This window comes from Pogoniulus pusillus, chromosome 39, assembly GCF_015220805.1.
Source record: "Pogoniulus pusillus isolate bPogPus1 chromosome 39, bPogPus1.pri, whole genome shotgun sequence".
Taxonomy (NCBI): Eukaryota; Metazoa; Chordata; class Aves; order Piciformes; family Lybiidae; genus Pogoniulus; species Pogoniulus pusillus.
In genome coordinates this window covers 495,278-518,363 of record NC_087302.1, presented here as the reverse complement: position 1 = coordinate 518,363, position 23,086 = coordinate 495,278, and the positions used below count along the sequence as shown (strand labels likewise).

The following is a 23,086-nucleotide window of genomic DNA, read 5'->3' as shown; positions in this document are numbered from 1 at the left end:
GCAACAAGGACAAGTGCAGAGTCCTGCCCCCGGGGAGGGAGAATGAACTGCAGCAGCACAGGCTGGGAGGTGACTGCTGGAGAGCAGCCCCAAGGAGAGGGAGCTGGGAGTGCTGGGGGAGAACATCCATGGCACAGCAATGTGCCCTGGGGACCAAGAGGCCAATGGGGTCCAGGGGGGCATTCAGCAGAGTGTGCCCAGCAGATCAAGGGAGGTTCTCCTGCCCCTCTACTCTGCCCTGGGGAGACCTCATCTTGGGCACTGCCTTCGGTTTTGGGCTCTCCATTGCAGAGGGACAGGAACTGCTGGAAAGAGTCCAAGGGAGGGCTGTGAGGATGATGAGGGGACTGCAGCACTGCCTGGGGAGGAGAGGCTGAGAGACCTGGGGCTGAGAGTCTGGAGAGAAGACTGAGAGGAGATTTAATCAATGTCTATAACTTTCTGAGGGCTGGGGGTCAGGACGGGGGGACAGGCTCTGCTCACTGCTCCCTAGCACAGGACAAGCAGCAGTGGATGGAAGCTGCAGCACAGGAGGTTCCAGCTCAGCACAAGGGGAACATCTTGCCTGGAAGGGTCCCAGAGCCCTGGCACAGGCTGCCCAGAGAGGTTGTGGAGTCTTTCCAGGCCTGTCTGGATGTGTTCCTGTGTGTCCTGAGCTGGATTGTGTGGTCCTGCTCTGGTAGGGGACTTGGACTGGATGATCTCTTTGGGTCCCTTCCAACCCCTGGCATCTGTGCTCTGTGATCCTGTGAGCCTCTGCACACCCAGCAGGAGCAGCTCTTCCGCCCAGCTCCCTGCTCCACTCTGATTTATGGAGCAGAATACTGCTGCTGACAGCAGACTGGCAAACCTCCAACAGATCAAAGTGGTGAAAAGAGGAATGAAGGGACTGAGCTCTTCAGGCCATGCTGATTCCAAAGTCCTTTTCCCCCCTTTCCTTCTGTCAAAAGAATTTATATGCCTATGAGAATGGGATCAGGTGGGCAGAGCTTCCCTCCCTGCCTACATCAAAGCCCACCTGTGCTCAGGTTGCTCTAAGTCATTCTTTGCATTTTAGTCTCTGGACACATGTGTAAAAATAATCACCTGCCTTGAGGGACAGGACATGGAAAGGTCTTCATTGTGTTTCCACAAGAATCCAAAATGTTCCTGCTAAAGGGATCAGAGAAGTGGTAAAGCAGTGGGTTGGAGCAGAGGGAAAATGAACCTGCAGGGATTGTGCACACCAGGGCTGGGTTAGTGCTGTGAGGGCCAATGGCACCCTGGGGTGGGTTAGAAGGGCTGTGGATGGTAGCTCCTGTCCCTCTGCTCTGCCCTGCTGAGGCCACATCTGCAGTGCTGTGTCCAGTTCTGGGCCCCCAGTTCAAGAAGGACACAGAACTGCTGGAGAGAGTCCAGCACAGAGCCACAGAGATGCTGAAGGGAATGGAACAGCTCTGTTAGGAGCAGAGCCTGAGGGAGCTGGGGCTGGGAACTTGGACAGGAGGAGCCTGAGAGGTGACCTCAGCAATGGTCATAAAGATGTGCAGGTGGGTGCCAGAGGCTGGGGCCAGGCTCTGCTGGGGGATGCCAGTGCCAGGGCAAGGGGCAGTGATGGAAGCTGAGGCAGAGGAAGTGCCATGGAAACATGAGGAGGAATTTTTCCCTGTGAGGGTGCCAGAGCCTGGCACAGGCTGCCCAGGGGGGCTGTGGAGTCTCCCTCTCTGGAGATATTCTACACCTGCCTGGCTGTGTTCTGTGTGACCTGCTATAGGAGGTCCTTGCTCTGGCAGGGGTTGGACTGGCTGAGCTGTGGAGGTCCCCTCCAGCCCCTGACACTCTGTGAGGCTGTGATTCTGTGAGCCAAGCAAAGCTGGAGTGAAATCAGAATGTGATGGGAGAGGCTGTTTGTAGAAGACAGGAAAACATCTGCAGTGTCTTTAAGAACAATGCAGAGGGTGCAGGTTGCCCTCCAGGCTGCACCCCACCAGCGTGTGAAAGCAGCAGTCCTGCAGGCTGCAGGTGAGGACAGACACTGCTGTCCTGCAAAGGTGATGTTAGCAGCAGCAGTGCTGGTGGGGCTGGAGTCACAGAGCCACAGAACGCTCTGGGCTGGAACGCAGCTCCAAAGCTGATCCAGTCCAACCCCCTGCACTCAGCAGGGACATCCTCCACTAGAGTAGGTCACACACAGCCCTGTCCAGCCTCACCTGGAATATCTTCAGGGATGGAGCCTCAAGCACCTCCCTGGGCAACCTGTTGCAGTGTTCCAGCAGCCTCCTGCTGCAGAACTTGTTCCTCACATCCAATCTCAGTCTGCTCTGCTCTAGTTTGCAGCCACTGCCCTTGGCCTATCCCTGCAGGCCTTGGAATCAGTCCCTCTGCAGCTTTCTCATCCTCCTCAGAGAGGCTGTGACTGACTTCAGCTTGGCCCAAGAGCTTTGTGGCAGTGGCAAGTTACTCCTGCAGCTACTGCTGAGGGACGCAGTGAGCACAAAGCATGAGGGGGAAAGGAGAGCCAACAGGAGAGCAGGGTGCCAGGGACCACCCTTCACCAGGGCAGCAGCCACCAGCTGTGCCTGCTTGCAGTGGTGATGGTTAACTCCTTATTGGGCTCATTCCCCACCAGCAGAAGGGGGGAGGACTCTTGCTTATCTGCAGCTGCTTCCCTGGTACTCTGCACACAGAGCAAGCTGCCAAGGGACAGCAGACAGAGGGGCACAGTCACAGGTGTCTCTCCTGGGCCCCTCTGCTTTAGCAACCAGGCCATCACCAGCAAGAGTCAATCCTCCTGGACACAGGGCAGGAAAATGGCCTGCAAGGAGCCAAGGCAATGTCTGCCAGCACCTGCTGCATCTGCCCAGAGGTGAGAGGAAACCCCAAGCCCCCTGTGGAAAGGAGGCAGGAGAAGCCCAGTGCCATGGGGAAGGGTCTTGAGTCTTCACTGCTCAGCAGCAGAACTGCTGCTGCTGCTGCTCTTGGGGAAGGGGAGCACTGCAGAGCAGGGCTGAGAGACAGGAGCCTGATGGCAGAGAAGGAGGGGGATGCCCTGGGGCACTCTGTCCACAAGGGGCTTGGAACCACCCTTCAGGTCTCAGGCGCCACAACTGGCTTCTGTGCTCCCAGACGTCTGAGTGAAGTCCTGGGTCAGCAAAGCTGCTGCTGGCCTAGGGCTGCCCAAAGGCTCTCTGTAGTCCCTGCAGTTGGCTCTTAGTGCAGTTCCTCCCCCACCTGCAGGAATGCAGAGCTCTGACCCACGGCCGCGGGCTAGAACCAGGTGCCCATGCTGACAGCACAGGCTGCTGCTGTGCCCCTGAGCTGCATTGGCAACCCTGGGGAAGCTGCACCAGGCCACTTGGGAACCTCCTGTGGGAGCCTCAAAGCCAGGTGAGGGAAGCTGTGCTGAGGCCACCTCGCAGCTACCCACCCTGGAAAAGCTTTGGCACTCTTCTGGCTGGCACTAATCCCCCTACCCCCTCACATCTGCTCTGGGCAGCACCCAGCAGACACAGGCTCAGCACCTTCCCAAGGAGCTCCAGAACGAGGCAGCCACCTTCAGCCAGCTCCATAAGGATTTGGAACAGCAAAGTGAAGAGCTGCTCTTGCTCTCTTACTCCTTCAGTCTCTTTCCTCGCTGCTTTCCCCCCTCTGCAGGCCTGGCAATTGCACCTGCACACCGAGCGGCCTCAGACTCCTCCGGCCTGGCACTGGAGCAGGGACGGTGCCCACCTGCTTGGATCAGTGCCCAAAGCACAGAGCTGGTACCAGCCTGACACACAACTGCCTTCCTCTGTGTCTGCAGAGCAGCAGCAGCCCCTGCCAGGGCAGCACAGCTGCAGCAGGGCACTGCCTGCTCCCTCTGAGCCTCCCCACTGCTGCCCAACGGCTTCCCAGAGCGAGCAGCCCTGCTGGGAAGCAGTCCCTCACTCCTGGCAGGAGGTTCCATCTCCAGAGCCTTGTATTCCCTGCTCCTGTGATCCAAATTCCTTTGGTATTTATCTGCCGGCCCCTGCCAAGGTCTCCTTCCTGCCCGCTGGGGCTCCAGGTGCCACTGCTCCGCACCCAGCAGCTGCCAAGGAGCAGGCCAGGTCTGGCTCTGGCCCCAGAGGCATGGCTGCAGCCCCAGAGGGCCTGCAGTGAGAAGTGCTGGCAAGGGCAGGTGGGCCTGGTGAGGATGTGGCATCAGGATGGCATCGCCACCTGCCTCTGCAGGCTGGCAGGCAGCCGTGGGGCAGAGGGAGCCACAAACAGCTCTGCCTGAGAGGAGAAGCTGCCAGGGCCAAGGCAAGGCCCTGAGTGGCACTCAGGGGAGTGCAGCGAGCTTGGAGCTGCCAGGCCCTGGGACAGCACAGAAAGGCTGAGGAAGGGATGTGCTGGGCATGGATGTGCTGGGATTGGATGTGCTGGGAATGGCTGTGCTGGGAATGGATGTGCTGGGATTGGATGTGCTGGGAATGGATGTGCTGGGAATGGATGTGCTGGGCATGGATGTGCTGGGATTGGATGTGCTGGGAATGGATGTGCTGGGAATGGATGTGCTGGGATTGGATGTGCTGGGCATGGATGTGCTGGGATTGGATGTGCTGGGAATGGATTTGCTGGGATTGGATGTGCTGGGATTGGATGTGCTGGGAATGGATGTGCTGGGAATGGCTGTGCTGGGATTGGATGTGCTGGGAATGGCTGTGCTGGGAATGGCTGTGCTGGGATTGGGTGTGCTGGGATTGGATGTGCTGGGAATGGATGTGCTGGGAATGGCTGTGCTGGGATTGGGTGTGCTGGGATTGGATGTGCTGGGAATGGATGTGCTGGGAATGGCTGTGCTGGGATTGGATGTGCTGGGAATGGCTGTGCTGGGCATGGCTGTGCTGGGATTGGGTGTGCTGGGATTGGATGTGCTGGGAATGGCTGTGCTGGGCATGGCTGTGATGGGCATTGGCTGTACTGGGTATGGCTGTGCTGGGCATTGGCTGTTCTAGATCTGCAAGTGACCTTGGCACAGAACTGTGCTGGGGGACTGGAACCCCCTCCAGTCTTCCAGAACCTGGGCAGGGGTTGCAGGGGAAGCCCTGCCAGTGTCTTTGATATTATTCACCAGACTTCAGGACTACATCTTCCTTAGTTAGAACATGTGAGGGGAGATCACAGAGGGAGAGAATCCACAGGGGGAGACCCTCCCAGCTCAGCTAAACTTGCCTGAATCTGAAGCCAGTTTTCTGGCTGTGAAAGTCTGGCACTTCAGGATCTTGGGTTTCCTGAAACCCAGGCTGCTGGAGGTGAGTTCAGATGAGTTAACCCTTTGCTGTTCCTGCCCCACCAAACATCTCAGGGTGATGCCACACCTGCCATGGACAATTCTGCACCCTGAACCCATGGCTTGGCAGCTTGGAGAAGGTTCCTTGTCTGGACAAATCCTTATCCTAACCAGCTGCAAAGGGGAGAGCAGGAGGGGGCTCACAGCAGGACAGCGAGCATGGCCCCTGGGACTGTTCCTCCTTCCTCCCTTCTGGTCTTCTAGAGACAGATGTGTGAGCAAGACCCAGGCTGTGGTACCCTTTCTCTGAGGTGGAGTCCTCTGCTCATGCTGCCATGAGAGAAAGCTGTGGAAGAGGTGAGGGCTGCAAGTGCAGTGCCAGAGGGCTCCTGTGTGGAACAGGCTGCCCTGCAGGGAAGCTGCTCTGGAGAGCAGAGCTGATGCCCAGAGTGTGCCATGGACTCTCTGGTCACTCTGGACAGGAGACTCCTGCTTCCCTGTGCATGCCCTGCCTCAGAGTGAGGAGCAACCTTCCCTCTGCTCTCTGAGTGACAATGGGCAGTGGAGTTTCTGCCTGCCTGCACTTTCCTCTTCTTGAGCACCTATGTGTGAACTGATCCTGTGCTGCAGCTGTCCCAGCTGGTGCCATGCCCTAGAGCAGTGTCTGGCACCCTCAGCCAGCAACTGCCCCTGTAATCTAGTGCAGGTCTGAAGCTGCCTCATGCCTAGGACCCCAGCGTGGACCCCACCATGGCAGCAAAGGGACCAGCAGTGCTACCAAGGCTTGGGTGGCTGTGTCCTAGCTCAGTGAGCATCCTCTCAGAGCTCACCAGGCAGGACAGCTGCCACCTTTGGAGACAACTTGAGTTTAATAATCACTAATGTTTGCTTCCCTGTCTCAGAGACTCCAGTGACAAAGGAGGAGTTTGCTGCATCTCAGCTCCAGCTGGGTGCTGGGCAGGCAGCAGGCACCAACCTCTGACTTACAGTGGCTCTACAGAAGCATCCCTGTGGAAAAGGACTTTGGGGTGCTGGTGGGTGAGAAGCTGGACAGAAGCCAGCAATGGGCACTGGCAGCCAAGGAGGCCAAGGGCAGCCTGGGCTGCATCCAAAGCAGTGTGGCCTTTGGGTAGACCTCACAGTGCTGTGTCCAGCTCTGGGCCCCCCAACACAGGAAGGACCTGGACCTGCTGGAGAGGGTCCAGAGGATACCACAAAGCTGATCAGAGGCTGGAGAAGCTCTGCTGTGAGGACAGGCTGGGACAGTTGGGGCTGTTCAGCCTGGAGAAGAGAAGGCTCTGGAGAAACCTTGGAGATGCCTTCCAGTACCTGGGGGGGCTACAAGCAGGCTGCAGAGGGACTGTCTGCAGAGGCCTGCAGGGACAGGCCGAGGGCAGTGGCTTGAAATGAGAGCAGAACAGATTGAGATTGGAGGTGAGGAACAAGTTCTGCAGCAGGAGGCTGCTGGAACACTACAACAGGTTGCCCAAGGAGGTGGTTGATGTCCCATGCCTGGAGATGCTCCTGGTGACGCTGGGCAGGGCTGTGGGCAGCCTGCTCTGGTGCAGGATGTCCGTGCAGAGTGCAGGGGGTTGGACTGGATGAGCTTTGGAGCTCCCCAGCAGCCCAGAGCACTCTGTGGCTCTGTGATCCCCTTCTATCCCACCTGTTTGGCCACCTCATCCCTGCAATCTTCCCCAGCCCACTCTCAGCCTGGCTGCTTCTGCTCTGAGCCTGACAGTGCTCTGCTTTCCCTCTCCTGTGCCAGCTTGTCCTGCTCTGATACTTTCCCTTTGAATCCTGCCTGAAGCCCAGAGTGATGAAGGAGAACATCAAATGCAAACATCTGAAAGAGCAAGAAAATAAGCAGCACACAATCCCCTTCTGTCCAGGGCAGCTGCCTGTTCCACCCCACTCCTCTTGGCTTCATTTTCCACCCCTGTTTTCAGCCCTCCTGCCTGCTCAGGCTGTGCTGGCAGCTTCCAGGCAGAGGGTTGATGATCCATGAAGTGCCACATCAGCCTGGTAACTCAGACAGCCTGAGCAGAGCAGCCTGGAAGGCAGGCTGTGGGTGACCTGTGGGTGTTCCATGTTGGCTGAGTTTCTGGCAACAAACACACAGGAGCCTCTTAAACCTGGGGGAAATGACTCAGAGGGGAAAAAATAATCTCTCAAACACAGGCCTGCCCTGGAGCATCTTGGCCTGAGGCTAGTGGCTGCGTTTGGAGAAGCCATGGCAGCACCAGTGACAGCCAAGCAGAGCATCTCAGGTCCTCCTCTGCCACAAGAGTGCCTGCCCATGTCCACACTGTGCCACTCCTGCTTCCCAGAGCAGGTCATCTTTGTGTCGTATTTCCCTCTTTGAAGGAGAAGTTGACTACACCTGGAATCTTGTGTCCAGTTCTGGGCACCTCAGGCCAAGAAGGAGCTCAGGGAAGTGCTGGAGAGAGCCCAGCCCAGAGCCCCCAGGCTGCTGCAGGCAGTGAGCATCTCCTGTGGGGCCAGGCTGAGGCAGCTGGGGCTGGCAGCTGGCAGCAGAGCAGCCTGAGGGCTGCCCTCAGTGCTGTGCTCAAGCTGGGCAGGGCAGTGTGGGCAGGACGCAGGCAGGCTCTGCCCAGGGGTGGCCAAGGGCAGCACAAGGGGCACTGGGGGCAAGCTGGAGCAGAGGAGGTGGCAGGGGAAGAGGAGGGGAACCTTTGTGAGTGTGAGGGTGCTGGAGCCTGGAGCAGGCTGCCCAGAGAGGCTGTGGAGTCTCCTGCCCTGGAGCCTTTCAAACCCTCCTGGCTGTGTTCCTGTGTGCCCTGCCCTGGGTGCTGCTGCCCTGGCAGGGGCTTGGGCTGGATGATCTGCAGAGGTCCCTTCCAACCCTTAAGTTTAGATGCAGAGAGACAATTTGCAGAGGCCTGCAGGGACAGGCCAAGGGCAGTGGGTGCAAACTGGAGCAGAGCAGATTGAGATTGGATGTGAGGAACAAGTTCTGCAGCAGGAGGCTGCTGGAGCACTGCAACAGGTTGCCCAGGGAGGTGGTTGAGGCCCATCCCTGGAGATACTCAAAGTGAGGCTGGAGAGGGCTGTGTGTGACCTGCTCTAGTGGAAGATGTCCCTGCTGAGGGCAGGAGGTTAGGCTGGATGAGCTTTGGAGCCCCTTACCACCCAGAGCATTCTGTGATGGCACCAAGCTCTTCTGGGTGGTTCTAAGTGATCAGACAAAGAGCAATGACCAGAATGGTGCTCTAGGAGCTTTAGGTTGGGCTTAAGGAAAAGTTGCTGCTCCAGGAAGGATAATCCCAGGTCAGGTCACTACCAAGAGGAGAATTTCTACACTTGGAGGGTTTCAAGGTTTGGGTAGACAAAACTGCCTCACCTCTACTGATGCTAGGCTTGATCCAAGCAGGAGACTGTCCTGGAGACACCTTGGCATCACTGCCAGTAAACCCTGCTGTGGTAGGCAGACACAGCCAGCCCAGGACTGGGGTCAGGTCAGTTTTCCAGTGGTTCACAGGATGTCAGGATGTCAGGAGTTGGAAGGGACCCAAAGAGGTCATCAAGTCCAACTCCCCCAGCCAGAGCAGGACCATCCAATCTAGCTCAGGGCACACAGGAACACATCCAGACAGGCCTGGAAAGCTTCCAGAGAAGAGACTCCACAACCTCTCTGGGCAGCCTGTGCCAGGGCTCTGGGACCCTTCCAGGCAAGAAGTTCCCCTTGTGCTGAGCTTCAACCTCCTGTGCTGCAGCTTCCATCCACTGCTGCTTGTCCTATCCCAGGGAGCAGTGAGCAGAGCCTGACCCCCAGCCCTCAGATGTTCATAAACATTGATTAAACTCCTTCTCAGTCTTCTCTTCTCCAGACTAAGCAGCCCCAGGTCCCTCAGCCTCTCCTCCCCAGGCAGTGCTGCAGTCCCCTCATCATCCTTGGAGCCCTCCACTGGACCATCTCCAGTGTCCTCCTGTCCCTCTGCAACTGGGGAGCCCAAACCTGAAGGCAGTACTAAAGATGAAGTCTCAGCAGGGCAGAGTAGAGGCTCAGCCCAATTCCATGTGCTGCTCCTCCTGCTCCAAGCAGCCCTTCCCTAGCAGGAGCTGGGCACAGGCTGCCCCTCAGGGAAACTGCTGCAGCGTTCCAGTGATGGCACTGGAGCGAGTCCAGCAGCACCAGCCTGGGCAGAGAGCCTCTCTTTAGGGGACAGCTCTGCCACAGCCTCAGCGTCCTCTCATGGCTGAGTCACCACAGGTGTTTTAGAGCCTCTCTGCCCGACTTCGGCACCTCCCGCGCCGGTAGCGCAGCCCAGCCGGCACAGCGGCACATCGTAACACCGGCACACCGTAACAGTGGCACAGTGGCACAGCGGCACATCGTAACACTGGCACACCGTAACAGTGGCACACCGTAACAGTGGCACAGCGGCACAGCGGCACATCGTAACACTGGCACACCGTAACAGTGGCACACCGTAACAGTGGCACAGCAGCACATCGTAACACCGGCACACCGTAACAGTGGCACACCGTAACAGTGGCACAGCGGCACAGCGGCACAGCGGCACATCGTAACACTGGCACACCGTAACAGCGGCACACCGTAACAGTGGCACAGCAGCACATCGTAACACCGGCACACCGTAACAGTGGCACACCGTAACAGTGGCACAGCGGCACATCGTAACACCGGCACACCGTAACAGTGGCATAGCGGCACAGCGGCACAGCGGCACATCGTAACACTGGCACACCGTAACAGCGGCACACCGTAACAGTGGCACAGCAGCACATCGTAACACCGGCACACCGTAACAGTGGCACACCGTAACAGTGGCACAGCGGCACAGCGTAACACCGGCACACCGTAACAGTGGCATAGCGGCACAGCGGCACAGCGGCACATCGTAACACTGGCACACCGTAACAGTGGCACAGCAGCACATCGTAACACCGGCACACCGTAACAGTGGCACAGCGGCACAGCGTAACACCGGCACACCGTAACAGTGGCACAGCGGCACAGCGGCACATCGTAACAGTGGCACACCGTAACAGTGGCACAGCGGCACAGCGTAACAGTGGCACAGCGGCACAGCGTAACAGTGGCACAGCGGCACAGCGGCACAGCAGCACATCGTAACACCGGCACACCGTAACAGTGGCACAGCGGCACAGCAGCACATCGTAACACTGGCACACCGTAACAGTGGCACACCGTAACAGTGGCACAGCGGCACAGCAGCACATCGTAACACCGGCACACCGGTACACTGGCACACCGGCACACCAGCACACCGGTACAACAGCACACTGGTACACCGGCACACCATAACACTGGCACACCAGCACACCAGCACACCAGCACACCGGCACACCGGCACACCATAACACCATAACACTGGCACACCAGCACACCGGTACACCGGCACACCATAACACCATAACACTGGCACACCAGCACACCAGCACACCGGCACACCATAACACCGGCACACCATAACACCGGCACAGTGGCACACCAGCACACCATAACACTGGCACAGTGGCACACCAGCACACCAGCACACCGGCACACCGGCACACCGGCACACCGGCACACCATAACACTGGTACACCAGTACACCGTAACACTAGCACACCGTAACATCGGCACATTGGCACACCGGCACACCGGCACATTGGCACACCGGCACACCGGCACATTGGCACACCGGCACACCGCAGCGGCCCCTGCACTCCCCGGCAGGTCGCCTCCCCGGCGTGGGGCACAAGGGGAGAGCAGAGAGTCCCTTCTGGCTGGCTGCCTGGCAGCGTTCCGCCAAGCCCCTGCTGCCGCCGGTGGCCTTTCCGTCCCCGGGCGCAGATGGGGAGCTGCGACTCCAGCAGCCGCATCCCGGCAGCGCTCTCGCCGCGGCCGCTGCCCTGCCCCCCGCCTCCGCCAGGCCACAGCAATCTTTGCGTTAATTGGAGAAGAAAAGGCAGAGAAGACAGAACATCCCTGACAAAGGAACTAATGACTCAAAGGCGGAGGAGCCCCGGGCCCCCCGCGGGCCTCGGCAGCTCCCAGCGCTGCCTTTTAATGACTTACAGAGACTGGAGGTTTGGAAGGTCTCGCAGAGCCTCGGCGGGGATGCGGCGCAGTTGATTGTTCTGCAGCATCCTACAATTAGAAACAAAGCAAACTTGGTTAAGGAGGAAAAAGGCAGAGAGAGAATGGAGCTGCTGCTGCTGCTTGTTCCTGAGGCTGCCCCCGACTCTGGCTGGAGAGCTGCGGGGGGCTGGGGGTGGGAATCGCAGAAACACAGGAACAGAAGTACAGAAGCACAGAATCAAAGCAGCACAGAAACGGAATCTCAGAGTCGCAGAGGCTGGAGGGGACCTTCAGGGATCACCCAGTCCCACCCCCTGCCGAGGCAGCATCACCCAGGGCAGGCCACACAGGAATGCATCCAGGTGGATTTGCAGTCTCCACAGGACACTGCACAACCTCATTGGGCAGCCTGCTCCAGGGCTCTGTCACCCTCACGTTGAGCTGAACCCTTCTCTGTTCCAGTTTGTGTCCACTGCTCCTTGCCCTATTGCTGCTGACCAGCGAAAAGAGCTTGGCCCCAGCCCCTGACCCCCTCTCCTCAGATATTCGTACCCATTGATCAGGTCCCCTCTCAGCCTTCCCATCTCCAGACTAAACAGCCCCGGGGCTCTCAGCCTCATGTTGCTCACCCAGGGCTCTTAAGCCAGCTCGCAGATGCTGGCAGGTGAGCTGCAGCCCAGGCTGGCCCAGTGCCCTCCAGCAGAGGGACTCGGGGGTGAGCTCGGTGCTACAGTGAGGGACCCAGCGGCAGGAGGTGAGCTGCAGAGGCCACTGCACTGCACAGGCGTGAGCGAAGCAAAGCCTGCAGCTGGGCTGTGCCACGTCTGCGCTGCTTGGGCATGGCACTGGGGGTCACCTCTGCTGGCACAGGGTCTGTGGAAAGCACCTGTGGGCTCCTGGGACAGCTGCAAGCACAGCGGGCAAGAAGCCACTCCAGAGCTGCTTGCTGAGGGCTTGGCAGCTCCGGCACAGCTCGCAGCGGCAGCTGGAGCTGTTGTGGGAAGAACCCAGATGGGCCCAGGGGCTCTGGAGAGAGCAGGTGTCTGGAGCTGCTGGGCTGAACCCAGGAGGGCTCCTTAGAAATGGGAGTGAGGGCACGGAGAAGGCCTCAGGACACTGAGGTGAGTGCACAGGTGACTGCAGAGGAGCAGACACTGGGTGCAGGGGAGGAGGTCTGAGTGCAGTTAGACAGGGTCAGAACCAGACCCCAGAGCTATTTCTGACCTAGTCAGCTGCTGTCACAGAATCACAAGATGGAAGGGGCTGGAAGGGACCTCTGGATATCATCCAGGCCAACCTCCCTGCCAGAGCAAGGTCACCCAGGGCAGGTCACATAGAAGCCCAGGTGGGTTTGGAAAGTCTCTAGAGAAGCAGACTCCACAACCTCTCTGGGCAGCCTGCTCCAGGCTCCAGCACTCTCACACCGAAGAAGTTTCTCCTCACGTTGAGCTGGAACCTTCTGGGTTCCAGCTTGTGCCCACTATTCTTGGTCCTATCACTGGGCACCACCACAAAGAGCCTGGCACCCTCACCCTGACACCCACCCCTCAGCTATTTATGGACTCTGATCAGATCCCCTCCTGCAGACGAGACAGCCCCAGGGCTCTCAGTCTTCCTTCACAGGAGAGATGTTCCAGTCCTAGCTCACTGACCTCTGCAGCACCAGGCAGGTGAGTTCACAGGTTTTGGCATCTCTGGACAGGCTGAGTGCTTGACTGCTGACTCAGCTGCTCCAGAACTGGCACAGGAGGGCACAAGCTCCAGCGGGCCAGGGAGACATCCCAGTACAGAACCACAGAATCGTCTCGGAAGGGAGCTCCAAAGCTCACCCAGCCCAACCCCCTGCCCTCAGCAGGGACATCCTCCACTGGAGCAGGCTGCCTACAGCCCTGTCCAGCATCATCTGGAATATCTCCAGGGACAGAGCCTCAGCCACCTCCCTGGGCAGCCTGCTGCAGTGTTCCAGCAGCCTCCTGCTGCAGAACTTGTTCCTCACATCCAATCTCAATCTGCTCTGCTCCAGTTTGCAGCCACTGCCCTTGGCCTGTCCCTGCAGGCCTTCGGGAGCAGTCCCTCTGCAGGCTGCTCATAGCCCCTCCAGGCACTGGCAGCAGCTCTAAGGTCTCCCTGGAGTCTTCTCTTCTGAACACCCTCAGCTCCCCCAGCCTGTCCCCACAGCAGAGGTACTCCAGCCCCTGATTATCTTCATGGCCTTCTCCCTGGTGAGTTGGCAGTGCTGGGTTGAGGACTGGACTCAAGGATCTGAAAGGTCTCTTCCAGTCAATGCAGCTGTGTGGCAGCTGTGCTGAGGAGTGCCAAAAGAGGAATATTCCCATATCTGGGAGTTCTGCTTTCACTTCAAGGAGTGGTTGGAGATGACATGGGAGAGGAGATGGTGCTTAGGGGACTGTGATTGCTACCAGTGTCAAAGGCAGAGATCGTGGAGTGTGTAGCAAGGGGCAGCCCAAGGAGGACTGCAGCAAGCAAGAGGCTTCCCCACTGCTGTGAGGGCTTTGCCATGGAGCATTAAGAGGTCTGTCATGGAAATGAAGCTGGAAAAAGACAATTACAGAGACAGTCTTTAAAGAAGGGAAGCTGCAGGGCACAGAACTCCTCAAGTCCTGGGCGAAAGAGTACTTAGAGTGAAGTTTCTGTACACACAGAGAGGGAAAAGCAAGGAAACAAAGCAGTGCTCAGCAGTGGCTGCTGAAAGCTGAGCTGGGCCAAAGCCATCTGGGTTTGGGCTTTTCTGCAGCGTAAGAAGCCCTGAGGACAGAGAGGGAAGCAGAGATGTCACCCACTGGGGCTCCAGCGAGATAGCAGATGCTGCAGTGCAGCTCAGGAGAGAAGACCTCTGTGACGTGGCACAAAAAGGCAGCAGAGACCAACTCAAACTGCGCAACAGCCCCCCCACAGCAAGGGGATGTGGGGCAAGGTCTGCCCTGCAGGTGACAGCACTAAGGAGCTGGCTGAGAGCTGGCAGCAGAAGGTTGTTGCTGCTGACAGCTGTGCTGGTGTGAGGCTAATTGGAATATTTACTGAGGGAAATTAAATGCTGAGCTGTGAGAAGCAAGGAAAACCTCAACAGTGCCCTGCACCACTGCTGCTTCTGCCCTGCACAGCCAGACCCTCGAGGAGACACTTCTCACACTGCTCAGCTCTGCTCTCCTGCTCCTCCTTGCTGCCCCTTGCTGCCCCTCTGCTCTCTGTGATGTTGTCTGACATCTCACCTCAGATCTCCACAGTTAGCACCCGAGATACACCTGGGCTGATTTGGTCATTCCAGGAGGGAGGGAGGGAAGGGGAGGCAGGGGAGGTCTGCGTCGGGAGCCCTCCGGCATCCTGTCTGTCCTGGGGGGGTTGTTGTGTCTCTGGGCTGCTTTAACCTCTATCTAGCTGTGGGGCTGTGTCTGTGTCTGCTTGCAAGCTGTGCTAAGCTGGAAGCAGAGCTCCATCCCTTAGCTGCCTGAGCCTAGCCTGGGGCATTTCACTGGGTGGGGGGCAGGCAGCACCCAAGCAGCACAACAGCACAGGGCACCCTGCACACGGCAGGGCTGCAGAAGTCAGCCAGGGTGGGAGAGCAGCTGGAAAATGCAGGATGCTGCAGGGATACCAGGAGCAAGGCTCCGTGGGTGGACAGGGCTAAGCTGCTGCACAGTCAGAGCCTGGCACGGGATTGTGCCCTGCTAGCAGTGCCAGGGGGCACAAGCCAAGACAGACATGCTCTGGGATTTGCTGCATGGGGGTATGAGGAGCAGGAGACCAGCACGGATCCTTCTGCCCCTGCTGCTGCTGGGCAGGCATTGGCCAGGTCACACTGCCCCATCTGGGCCTGCCTTGCAGGCCGTGGGGCAGCAGGAGAGCAGTCAGAGCACAGGGGGCAGGAGGATGAGGCTATGCCAGGTCTGCATCTGTGCCAGACTGTGAGAGGGCTGGCAGGGGTGTTAGAGGAATGCAGCTGGGGTCGTTGGGCTGGGAGGAGAAAAGGCTCAGGGGGCAGCGTGGGGGTGCCAGGCACAGATGTGCAGGCTGCTCACACCACTCCTCACTGCTGGCACGGGGCAGGGCAGGGCATGTTTGAAGTGGCTGCCTCTGCCCTTGCCACCCTCCTGCGCCTGCACTGCACAGCTGCTCCACAGGCAGCACAAGTGGCACAGGTGTCCTGGTGCATGCCAGGGCCAGCAGGAGCCTCAGACACCCTGGCAGGCTCAGATCCCTGCTCCACTGACTCCTCCTTTGCCTCTAATCTCCTCTCCCTCTGCCTCCACCATCCTGGGCATTCCCTCTGCCCATGCCCGGGTGATGCTCTCTCTGCCTGCTCTGCATGGACTCAGGCCAGGGCCCACAGGGCACCATGAGCCCCCTGGCAGATACTGCCACAGCCCCTTCCTACAGGGTGCATGCTGCAAGGCTGCTGGCACCCCTCTGGGGACCATCACCCAGCAAGGGCCATGTGGCTGCTGTGAGCTGTGCCCTGGCACCTCCGTGCCCGTCAGCCCTGCCTCTCCATCCATGCCTGTGCAAGTGGAATGTGAGCCCCAGGCATGTGCCTGCTGAGGGCTGCCTGCAGCCCTCTGGCACGGGGAAGCTCCTCCTGGTGCTCAGCTGCCACACAGGGACCAGCAGAGCTTCTGAGGAAGGCCCAAGGAGGACAAGGACCAGTCCCACTTGTGGGCTGCTGGTCCTGCCTGGGGCTTTGTTTCTGTGGCTGTGCTGGGCAGGGCAGAGCCTGGGCCCTGCAGCCCAGGGCAGGGGCACAGCAGCCCAGGTCTGCTGGAGCTCAAGCAGAGGCACAGCTGAAGGCCAAGGGACCCAGAGTGGCACTTGAGGGCTGCTGCTGGCCTTTGGGTGGGACACCCACTGGGTCTCAGTGGCTCTCTGAGATCTGAGCTCAGTGTTCAGAGCTGAGCACTGGAAGTGTCTGAAGTCAACAATGAAGCAAAATCCATTTGTCACAGTGCTGCTGTCCTGCTGCCTCCCATCTATTCCCTTCCCCAAGCACTGACACATTCTGACAGACTCTGCAGACCACCAGCAGCAAAGACTGGTCCCAAACTGAAGCTGTTCTGGTTCAGACAAAAGATCAAAGAGTCACAGAACCACCCAGGCTGGCACAGACCCTCAGGACCACCAAGCCCAAGCTAGAGCTCTCTGCAAGATTCACCTCAAACCACAGCCCCAAGCACCACAGCCAAACCACCTGAAACACAGCCAGGCTGGGGGACTGCAGCACCTCCCTGGGCAGCTCATCCCAGCCCCTGACCACTCTCAACAGGAAAAACTTCCTCCTAATGTCCAATCTAAACCTCCCCAGCCTCAGCTTGAGGCCATTCCCCCTTGCTCTGCCTGCAGTTCCCTGTGAGCAGAGCCCAGCAGCAGCCTCTCCACAGTGTCCCTTCAGGCAGCTGCAGGCAGCAGTGAGCTCTGCCCTGAGCCTCCTCTGTTCCACACTGCCCATCCCCAGCTCCCTCACTCTCTCCTCACCAGATTTACTCTCCAGGCCCTTCACAGCTTTCTTGCCCTCCTCTGGACCTGCTCCAGCACCTCCACAGCTCTGCTGCATTGCAGTGCCCCAAACTGCACAGCACACTCGAGCTGTGGCCTCACCAGAGCCCAGCCCAAGGGCACAATCCCCTCCTGCTGCTGCTGGGCACAGCACTTCTAATCCCAGCCAGGATGCCATTGGCCTTCTTGGCTGCCTGGGCACTGCTGGCTCACACTCAGCCCCCTGGGCACACTGCTGGCTCACACTCAGCTCCCTGGGCACTGCTGGCTCACACTCAGCCCCCTGGGCACACTGCTGGCTCACACTCAGCCCCCTGGGCACTGCTGGCTCACACTCAGCTCCCTGGGCACTACTGGCTCACACTCAGCTCCCTGGGCACTGCTGGCTCACACTCAGCCCCCTGGGCACACTGCTGGCTCACACTCAGCTTCCTGGGCACTGCTGGCTCACACTCAGCTCCTGTCTATTACAGTCCCCAGCTCCCTTTCTGCCAGCAGCTCTCCAGCCACACTGGCCCAGGCCTGCAGCTTTGCTTGGGGTTGTTGTGCCCCAAGTGCAGGAGCTGCATTTGCTCTTGTGGAAGCTCATCCCATTAAAGCTGGTCATGGATCCAGTCCCTCTGCAGAGCCTCTCTACTCTCTATCAAACCAGCACTGCCACCTGACTTGGTGCCATCTGCACACTCCCTGCTGACACTGCCTGAATCAAGGTCCTCAGTGAAGATGTCAAACAGAAGTGGTCCCCACACAGATCCCTGAGGAACACCACCAGTGCCCAGTGCCAGCTGGACTGAACTCCACTGAGCACCACTCTCTGGGCCTGCTGCCCAGCAGTGCTTTACCCATCAGGCTGTGCCAGCCCAGCCAGCAGCAGCCAGTTTGCCTACAAGAACTTTGTGGGGAACAGTATCAAAGGCTTTTGCAAACCTGGGAATGCAACACCCACAGCCTTCCCCTCAACCCATAGCTGGATGATCCTGGCATAGAAGATCAGGTTGGTCAGGAAGGACCAAGATATTGAAAGAAGGTGTTTGGGAGACCTCTGCAAGCCATGGAGTGCTGCTGGGCACTGCTGTTTATCAGAGCTGGTCTTGTGTAAGCTGTTCTGGACCCCAGGCCAGCTGCATGGTAGCCAAATGTGTTCTGCATTAAGGGACCATGGCAGGACTCGTGTGAGCAGCATCATGAGGAGGGAACAGCTCCTCAAAACCATCACCTCCTAACTTCATGGCCCTAGAAGCCTTGGCCATGCTGTATCCCCTCCTTGCATTCCTGCTCCTCCAGGAAAGGAAGCTGTGTCCCAGGGTTTGTGCATGGAGGATGATGCAGGAATCTGGAGCAGGATCCTTGGATACATCATAGGATGAGGCACAGACATGGTCTGTGAACCTGGACCTCACTCCACAAGATCACAGCAGCCCTCAGCTCATGCTGGGCTCAGGTTTATTTCCCTTTCTTTGCTCCCTTTCTCTCCATCATCTGCTGGCTTCAGTCCAGACAAAACTGCTGGACTTAACAGCTTGTGACTGCAGCCTGCTGCTTCCCAGCAGCCTGGGGCAGCCTTCCTCAGAGCCATGGAGCAACCTTCCCACCCAGCCCCTGGTTCTGCAGCACCTCAGGTCCCAGGCAAAAGTTTGTGTCTCAATGAATAAAGACCCAAGGCAGCACCCAAGGCAGCACCCAAAGGAGCCCCAAAAGCAGCACCCAAGGCAGCACTGAAGGGAGCATCAAAGGCTGCACCAAATGGTGCACCAAAGGCAGTGCCCAAGGCAGCACTCAAGGCAGTCCAAAAGGCAACACCCAAGGCAGCCCCAAAGGGAGAACCAAAGGCAGCACTGAAGGCAGCACCAAAGGCAATGCCAGAGGAAGCACTGAAGGCAGCACCCAAGGTAGAATCAAAGGCAGCACCCATGGTAGAACCAAAGGCAACACCAAGGGCAGCACCCAGGGCAGCACCCAGGGCAGAATCAAAGGCAGCACCAAGGGCAGAATCGAAGGCAGCATCAAAGGCAGCACCCAAGGTGGAATCAAAGGCAGCACCAAGGGCAGCACCAAGGGCAGCACCCAGGGCAGAATCGAAGGCAGCATCAAAGGCAGCACCCAAGATAGAATCCAAGGCAGCACCAAGGGCAGCACTAAAGGCAAAATCAAAGGCAGCATTGGCAGCAGAACCAAAGGCAGCACCCAAGGTAGAACTAAAGGCAGTGCCCAAGGTAGAACCAAAGGCAGCACCAAGGGCAGCACCCAAGGCAGCACCAAAGGGTGCACCCAAGGCAGCACCAAATGCAGCACTAAGGCAGAACTGAAGACAGCACTCAAGGCAGCACCCAAGGCAGAGCCAAAGGCAACACTAAGGCAGCACTGAAGACAGCACTGAAGGCAGCGCCAAAGGCAGTACCAGAGGCAGCATACAAGGCAGCACTGAAGCACCAAAGGCTACACCCATGGCAGCACCAAATGCAGCACCCAAGGCAGCACCAAAGGCAGCACCCAAGGCAGCACTGAGGGCAGCACCCAAGGCAGCACTGAAGGCAGCACCAAAGGGAGGACCAAAGGCAGCCCCAGGCCTTCTGCACAGGCTGAGGATGCTGATGAACACAACAAGCAAAGATCACCGAGGCGGCACAGTGCTCAGAAGCAGCTGTGGGAGAGCACTGCTCAGAGCCTGGCAGCCATGGGCACACGACCTGCTCCCCAGAGCAGCAGGAACAGCTCTGCAGAGGCCCTGGAGCCTTCTCAGTAGCTGTTTGTTGGCACAGGGCACGGCTGAGCCACCAGAGGAATGCTGGGATCAGCTCCCATCGCAGCAGGAGCCTTGCACAAGACAGCCTGAGCAGACTCACAGCCCTCAGAGGTGCAGGCCTGTGCATGATCAAATGTCCCCATCCTGGGAGGCTGAAGTGACTCAGCCAGCGCAGTCAAAGGGCTGTTATTGCTTCAGGCAACTGTGCCTGCAGCCCCAGCACGGGGATTAAAGACATTCCAACCTCTGCACGTTCCTCCTGCCTCCCCATGGGAGCGTCTCTTGGATGTGCCACACCATTCCCTTTGTCTCAAAGAGCTTCTGTTCTGCACAGGCTGGGGGTTGTCAGGGGTAGGTCTGTCTGGGGATTCCTGTGTCCCAAGCTGCCTCCAAGCCACCCTGGGGCTCTTCTGGAGGTGTTTGTGCTGTGCTCAGAAACCAGGCCAGCCAGCACCCCTGGGAGACAGGCAACTGCTGGGGACAGTCCAGGGGAGGCTACAAAGCTGCTGGGGGGCCTGGAGTAGCTCTGTGAGGAGCAAAGGCTGAGAGCTCTGGGACTGAGCCTGCAGAAGAGCACCCCCAGAGGGGAGCTGAGCAGTGCTCAGCAAGAGCTAAAGGATGGGGGGCAAGAGGCTGGGGCCAGACTCTTATCAATGGTGCCCAGGGGCAGGGCAAGGGGCAATGGGCACAGATTGGAACCCAGGAGGCTCCACCTGAACAGGAGGAGAAAGCTGTTTGGTGTGAGGGTGATGGAGCCTGGAGCAGGCTGCCCAGAGAGGCTGTGGAGTCTCCTGCTCTTGAAACTTTCAAGTCCCACCTGGATACATTCCTGTCTGACCTGCCCTGGGTGATGCTGCTTTGGCACGGGGTTGGACTGGATGATCTCCAGAGGTCCCTGCCAGCCACGCTGGGATTCTGTGTCCTGGACCACACAAGAGGCTGAGAGTGCAGCTCAGGGAGATGGAGAGAGCATGACTGGTAGCGAATGGCCACTGGGTAGGGTCCAGCCCAGCCAGGTGTGGCATGTGCAGAACAAGGCCACTCCTGCCAGGCCCAGCTCAGTCTCTGTGCTGGTGGAGACCAGCTGTGGGCAGCAGCAGGGCAGCGAGTGGGTGGCAGCAGCTGCAGATAGCTCTGGGTCAGCATGCTTGGGAGGCAGGCTGTGGGCAGCACATGCCAGGCTCTGTGTGGGCAGGCTGTGGGCAGCAGGAGGTCTGTGTGGGCAGGCTGCAGGCAGCACATGCCAGGCTCTGTGTGGGCAGGCTGTGGGCAGCAGGAGGTGGGCAGCAGGGGGTCTACAGGCTCACCAGGCTGGTTGAGGCTTGCTGAGGGAGGGAGCAGAGGGGTGAGCTGCCCCAGCTGGCTGCTGCAGGTGCAGGGCTGCAGCCGAGGGCACTTTGCCCTCCATGCTGCGGAGGGAGCAGCTCAGGCTGTGGCTGTACCTGGAGCCTTTCCCTGCAGAGGCTGCTGTGGGATTCCCTCTGGGCCAGTGAGTGCTGCTGCAGCCTGCTCAGCCAGGAAAGCAAGAGGCCTGCCAGCCCTGCTTGTGCAGCAGAGCAGCTGCTGAGGGATATGTGTGCCAGGGTGGGCTGTGGCGTGGAGCCAAACCTGCCCAGGGAGCTGCTTCCTAAGGATCCTGGCACTGGAGCATAGGCTCCATGGGGTGGGTGAGGGTTGGCCAAGCTGCAGAGCAGAGCCCCGAGGGGAGATGCCCTTGCAAAGCCTCTTGGCAAAAGCTGAATCCATCAGCCAGGAGCCCCCAGAGCTGCTGCTGGGCTGCTGCAGCAGAGGGGACCTGAGCAGGGCCTCAGGCTGAGGGCTGGCTCCAGGCTGGGGCAGGAGGCTCCAGCCCTCTCTGTGGCAGGCCCTCGTGCTGTGCTGGGGCAGCCCAGCTCTTCACTTGCTCTCTTCCCAGTCTCCACACACCTGCTCCCCCGGGTGTACCCCTGCATGCCTTCTGCACAGCCTCCCTGGCCGCTTTCCAGGTGGTTTTTGTGCAGGGAAGCAGCCAAGAATCTGGTCCTGCTCCCAGCAGCTCTGGGATTCACTCCGAGGGCAGGGAGAGGACCATCTGCACAGGCAGGTTTGTGGAGGAATTCCCAGGGTGTTTCCCATCCTTTCTTAAACATAAACTAACTCTCTGGAAAGGCTGGAAAGGCACCAGCCCCCCTGACAGCCCGAGATGCAAGCCAGAGTTTCCTTGTGGGCAGGCACCTGACCACCAGCAGCTGCAGGGCCCCGGCACAGAGAAGTCAAATGCTGCTGTTGTCACCCTGCCCAGCGGCCAGCCTCGGGGGACACTCCTGTCACCAGGGCTGAGGTCTCTGATGCTGCTGTGAGTCAGCTGCTCCGCACCTGCAGGCTGCAGTTGGCCACGTTTGGGGCAGCCACTCCCAGCTCCAGCCATGCCTGTCACCTGCCGGCCCTCAGGCAGCCTGCCTGGGGACAGTCACCTCTGCAGGTGCAATCTGCCCCCAAGATCCTGGTGCCATCTGCTCCAAAGCCCACCAGACCTGCTGCAGCTGCATACCTGCAAGCTTGGTGTCCACCCTCATTCACCTCACCTCCACTTGCAGAACCTCAGCTGACTCCGGTCAGCCTCCAGCTCATCGACAGAAGCCCTCCCGCTGGGCTGAGATAAAGAGCAGACACTTCCAGTGCTCAGCTCTGAACACTGAGCTCAGATCTCAGAGAGCCACTGAGACCCAGTGGGTGTCCCACCCAAAGGCCAGCAGCAGCCCTCGAGTGCCACTCTGGGTCCCTTGGCCTTCAGCTGTGCCTCTGCTTGAGCTCCAGCAGACCTGGGCTGCTGTGCCCCTGCCCTGGGCTGCAGGGCCCAGGCTCTGCCCTGCCCAGCACAGCCACAGAAACAAAGCCCCAGGCAGGACCAGCAGCCCACAAGTGGGACTGGTCCTTGTCCTCCTTGGGCCTTCCTCAGAAGCTCTGCTGGTCCCTGTGTGGCAGCTGAGCACCAGGAGGAGCTTCCCCGTGCCAGAGGGCTGCAGGCAGCCCTCAGCAGGCACATGCCTGGGGCTCACATTCCACTTGCACAGGCATGGATGGAGAGGCAGGGCTGACGGGCACGGAGGTGCCAGGGCACAGCTCACAGCAGCCACATGGCCCTTGCTGGGTGATGGTCCCCAGAGGGGTGCCAGCAGCCTTGCAGCATGCACCCTGTAGGAAGGGGCTGTGGCAGTATCTGCCAGGGGGCTCATGGTGCCCTGTGGGCCCTGGCCTGAGTCCATGCAGAGCAGGCAGAGAGAGCATCACCCGGGCATGGGCAGAGGGAATGCCCAGGATGGTGGAGGCAGAGGGAGAGGAGATTAGAGGCAAAGGAGGAGTCAGTGGAGCAGGGATCTGAGCCTGCCAGGGTGTCTGAGGCTCCTGCTGGCCCTGGCATGCACCAGGACACCTGTGCCACTTGTGCTGCCTGTGGAGCAGCTGTGCAGTGCAGGCGCAGGAGGGTGGCAAGGGCAGAGGCAGCCACTTCAAACATGCCCTGCCCTGCCCCGTGCCAGCAGTGAGGAGTGGT

The 23,086-nt window shown here is 59.1% G+C and overlaps 1 protein-coding gene across 1 annotated transcript in view; it reads right to left on the bottom strand.

The window, feature by feature from the left end:
- LGR6 (leucine rich repeat containing G protein-coupled receptor 6) overlaps positions 1-23,086 on the bottom strand; it is a 177,804-nt gene that overhangs the window by 76,872 nt on the left and 77,846 nt on the right. Inside the window, exon 5 of the mRNA XM_064173489.1 lies at positions 11,304-11,375. Coding sequence (XP_064029559.1) covers positions 11,304-11,375 — 72 coding nt within the window. The remainder of the gene's footprint in view (positions 1-11,303; positions 11,376-23,086) is intronic.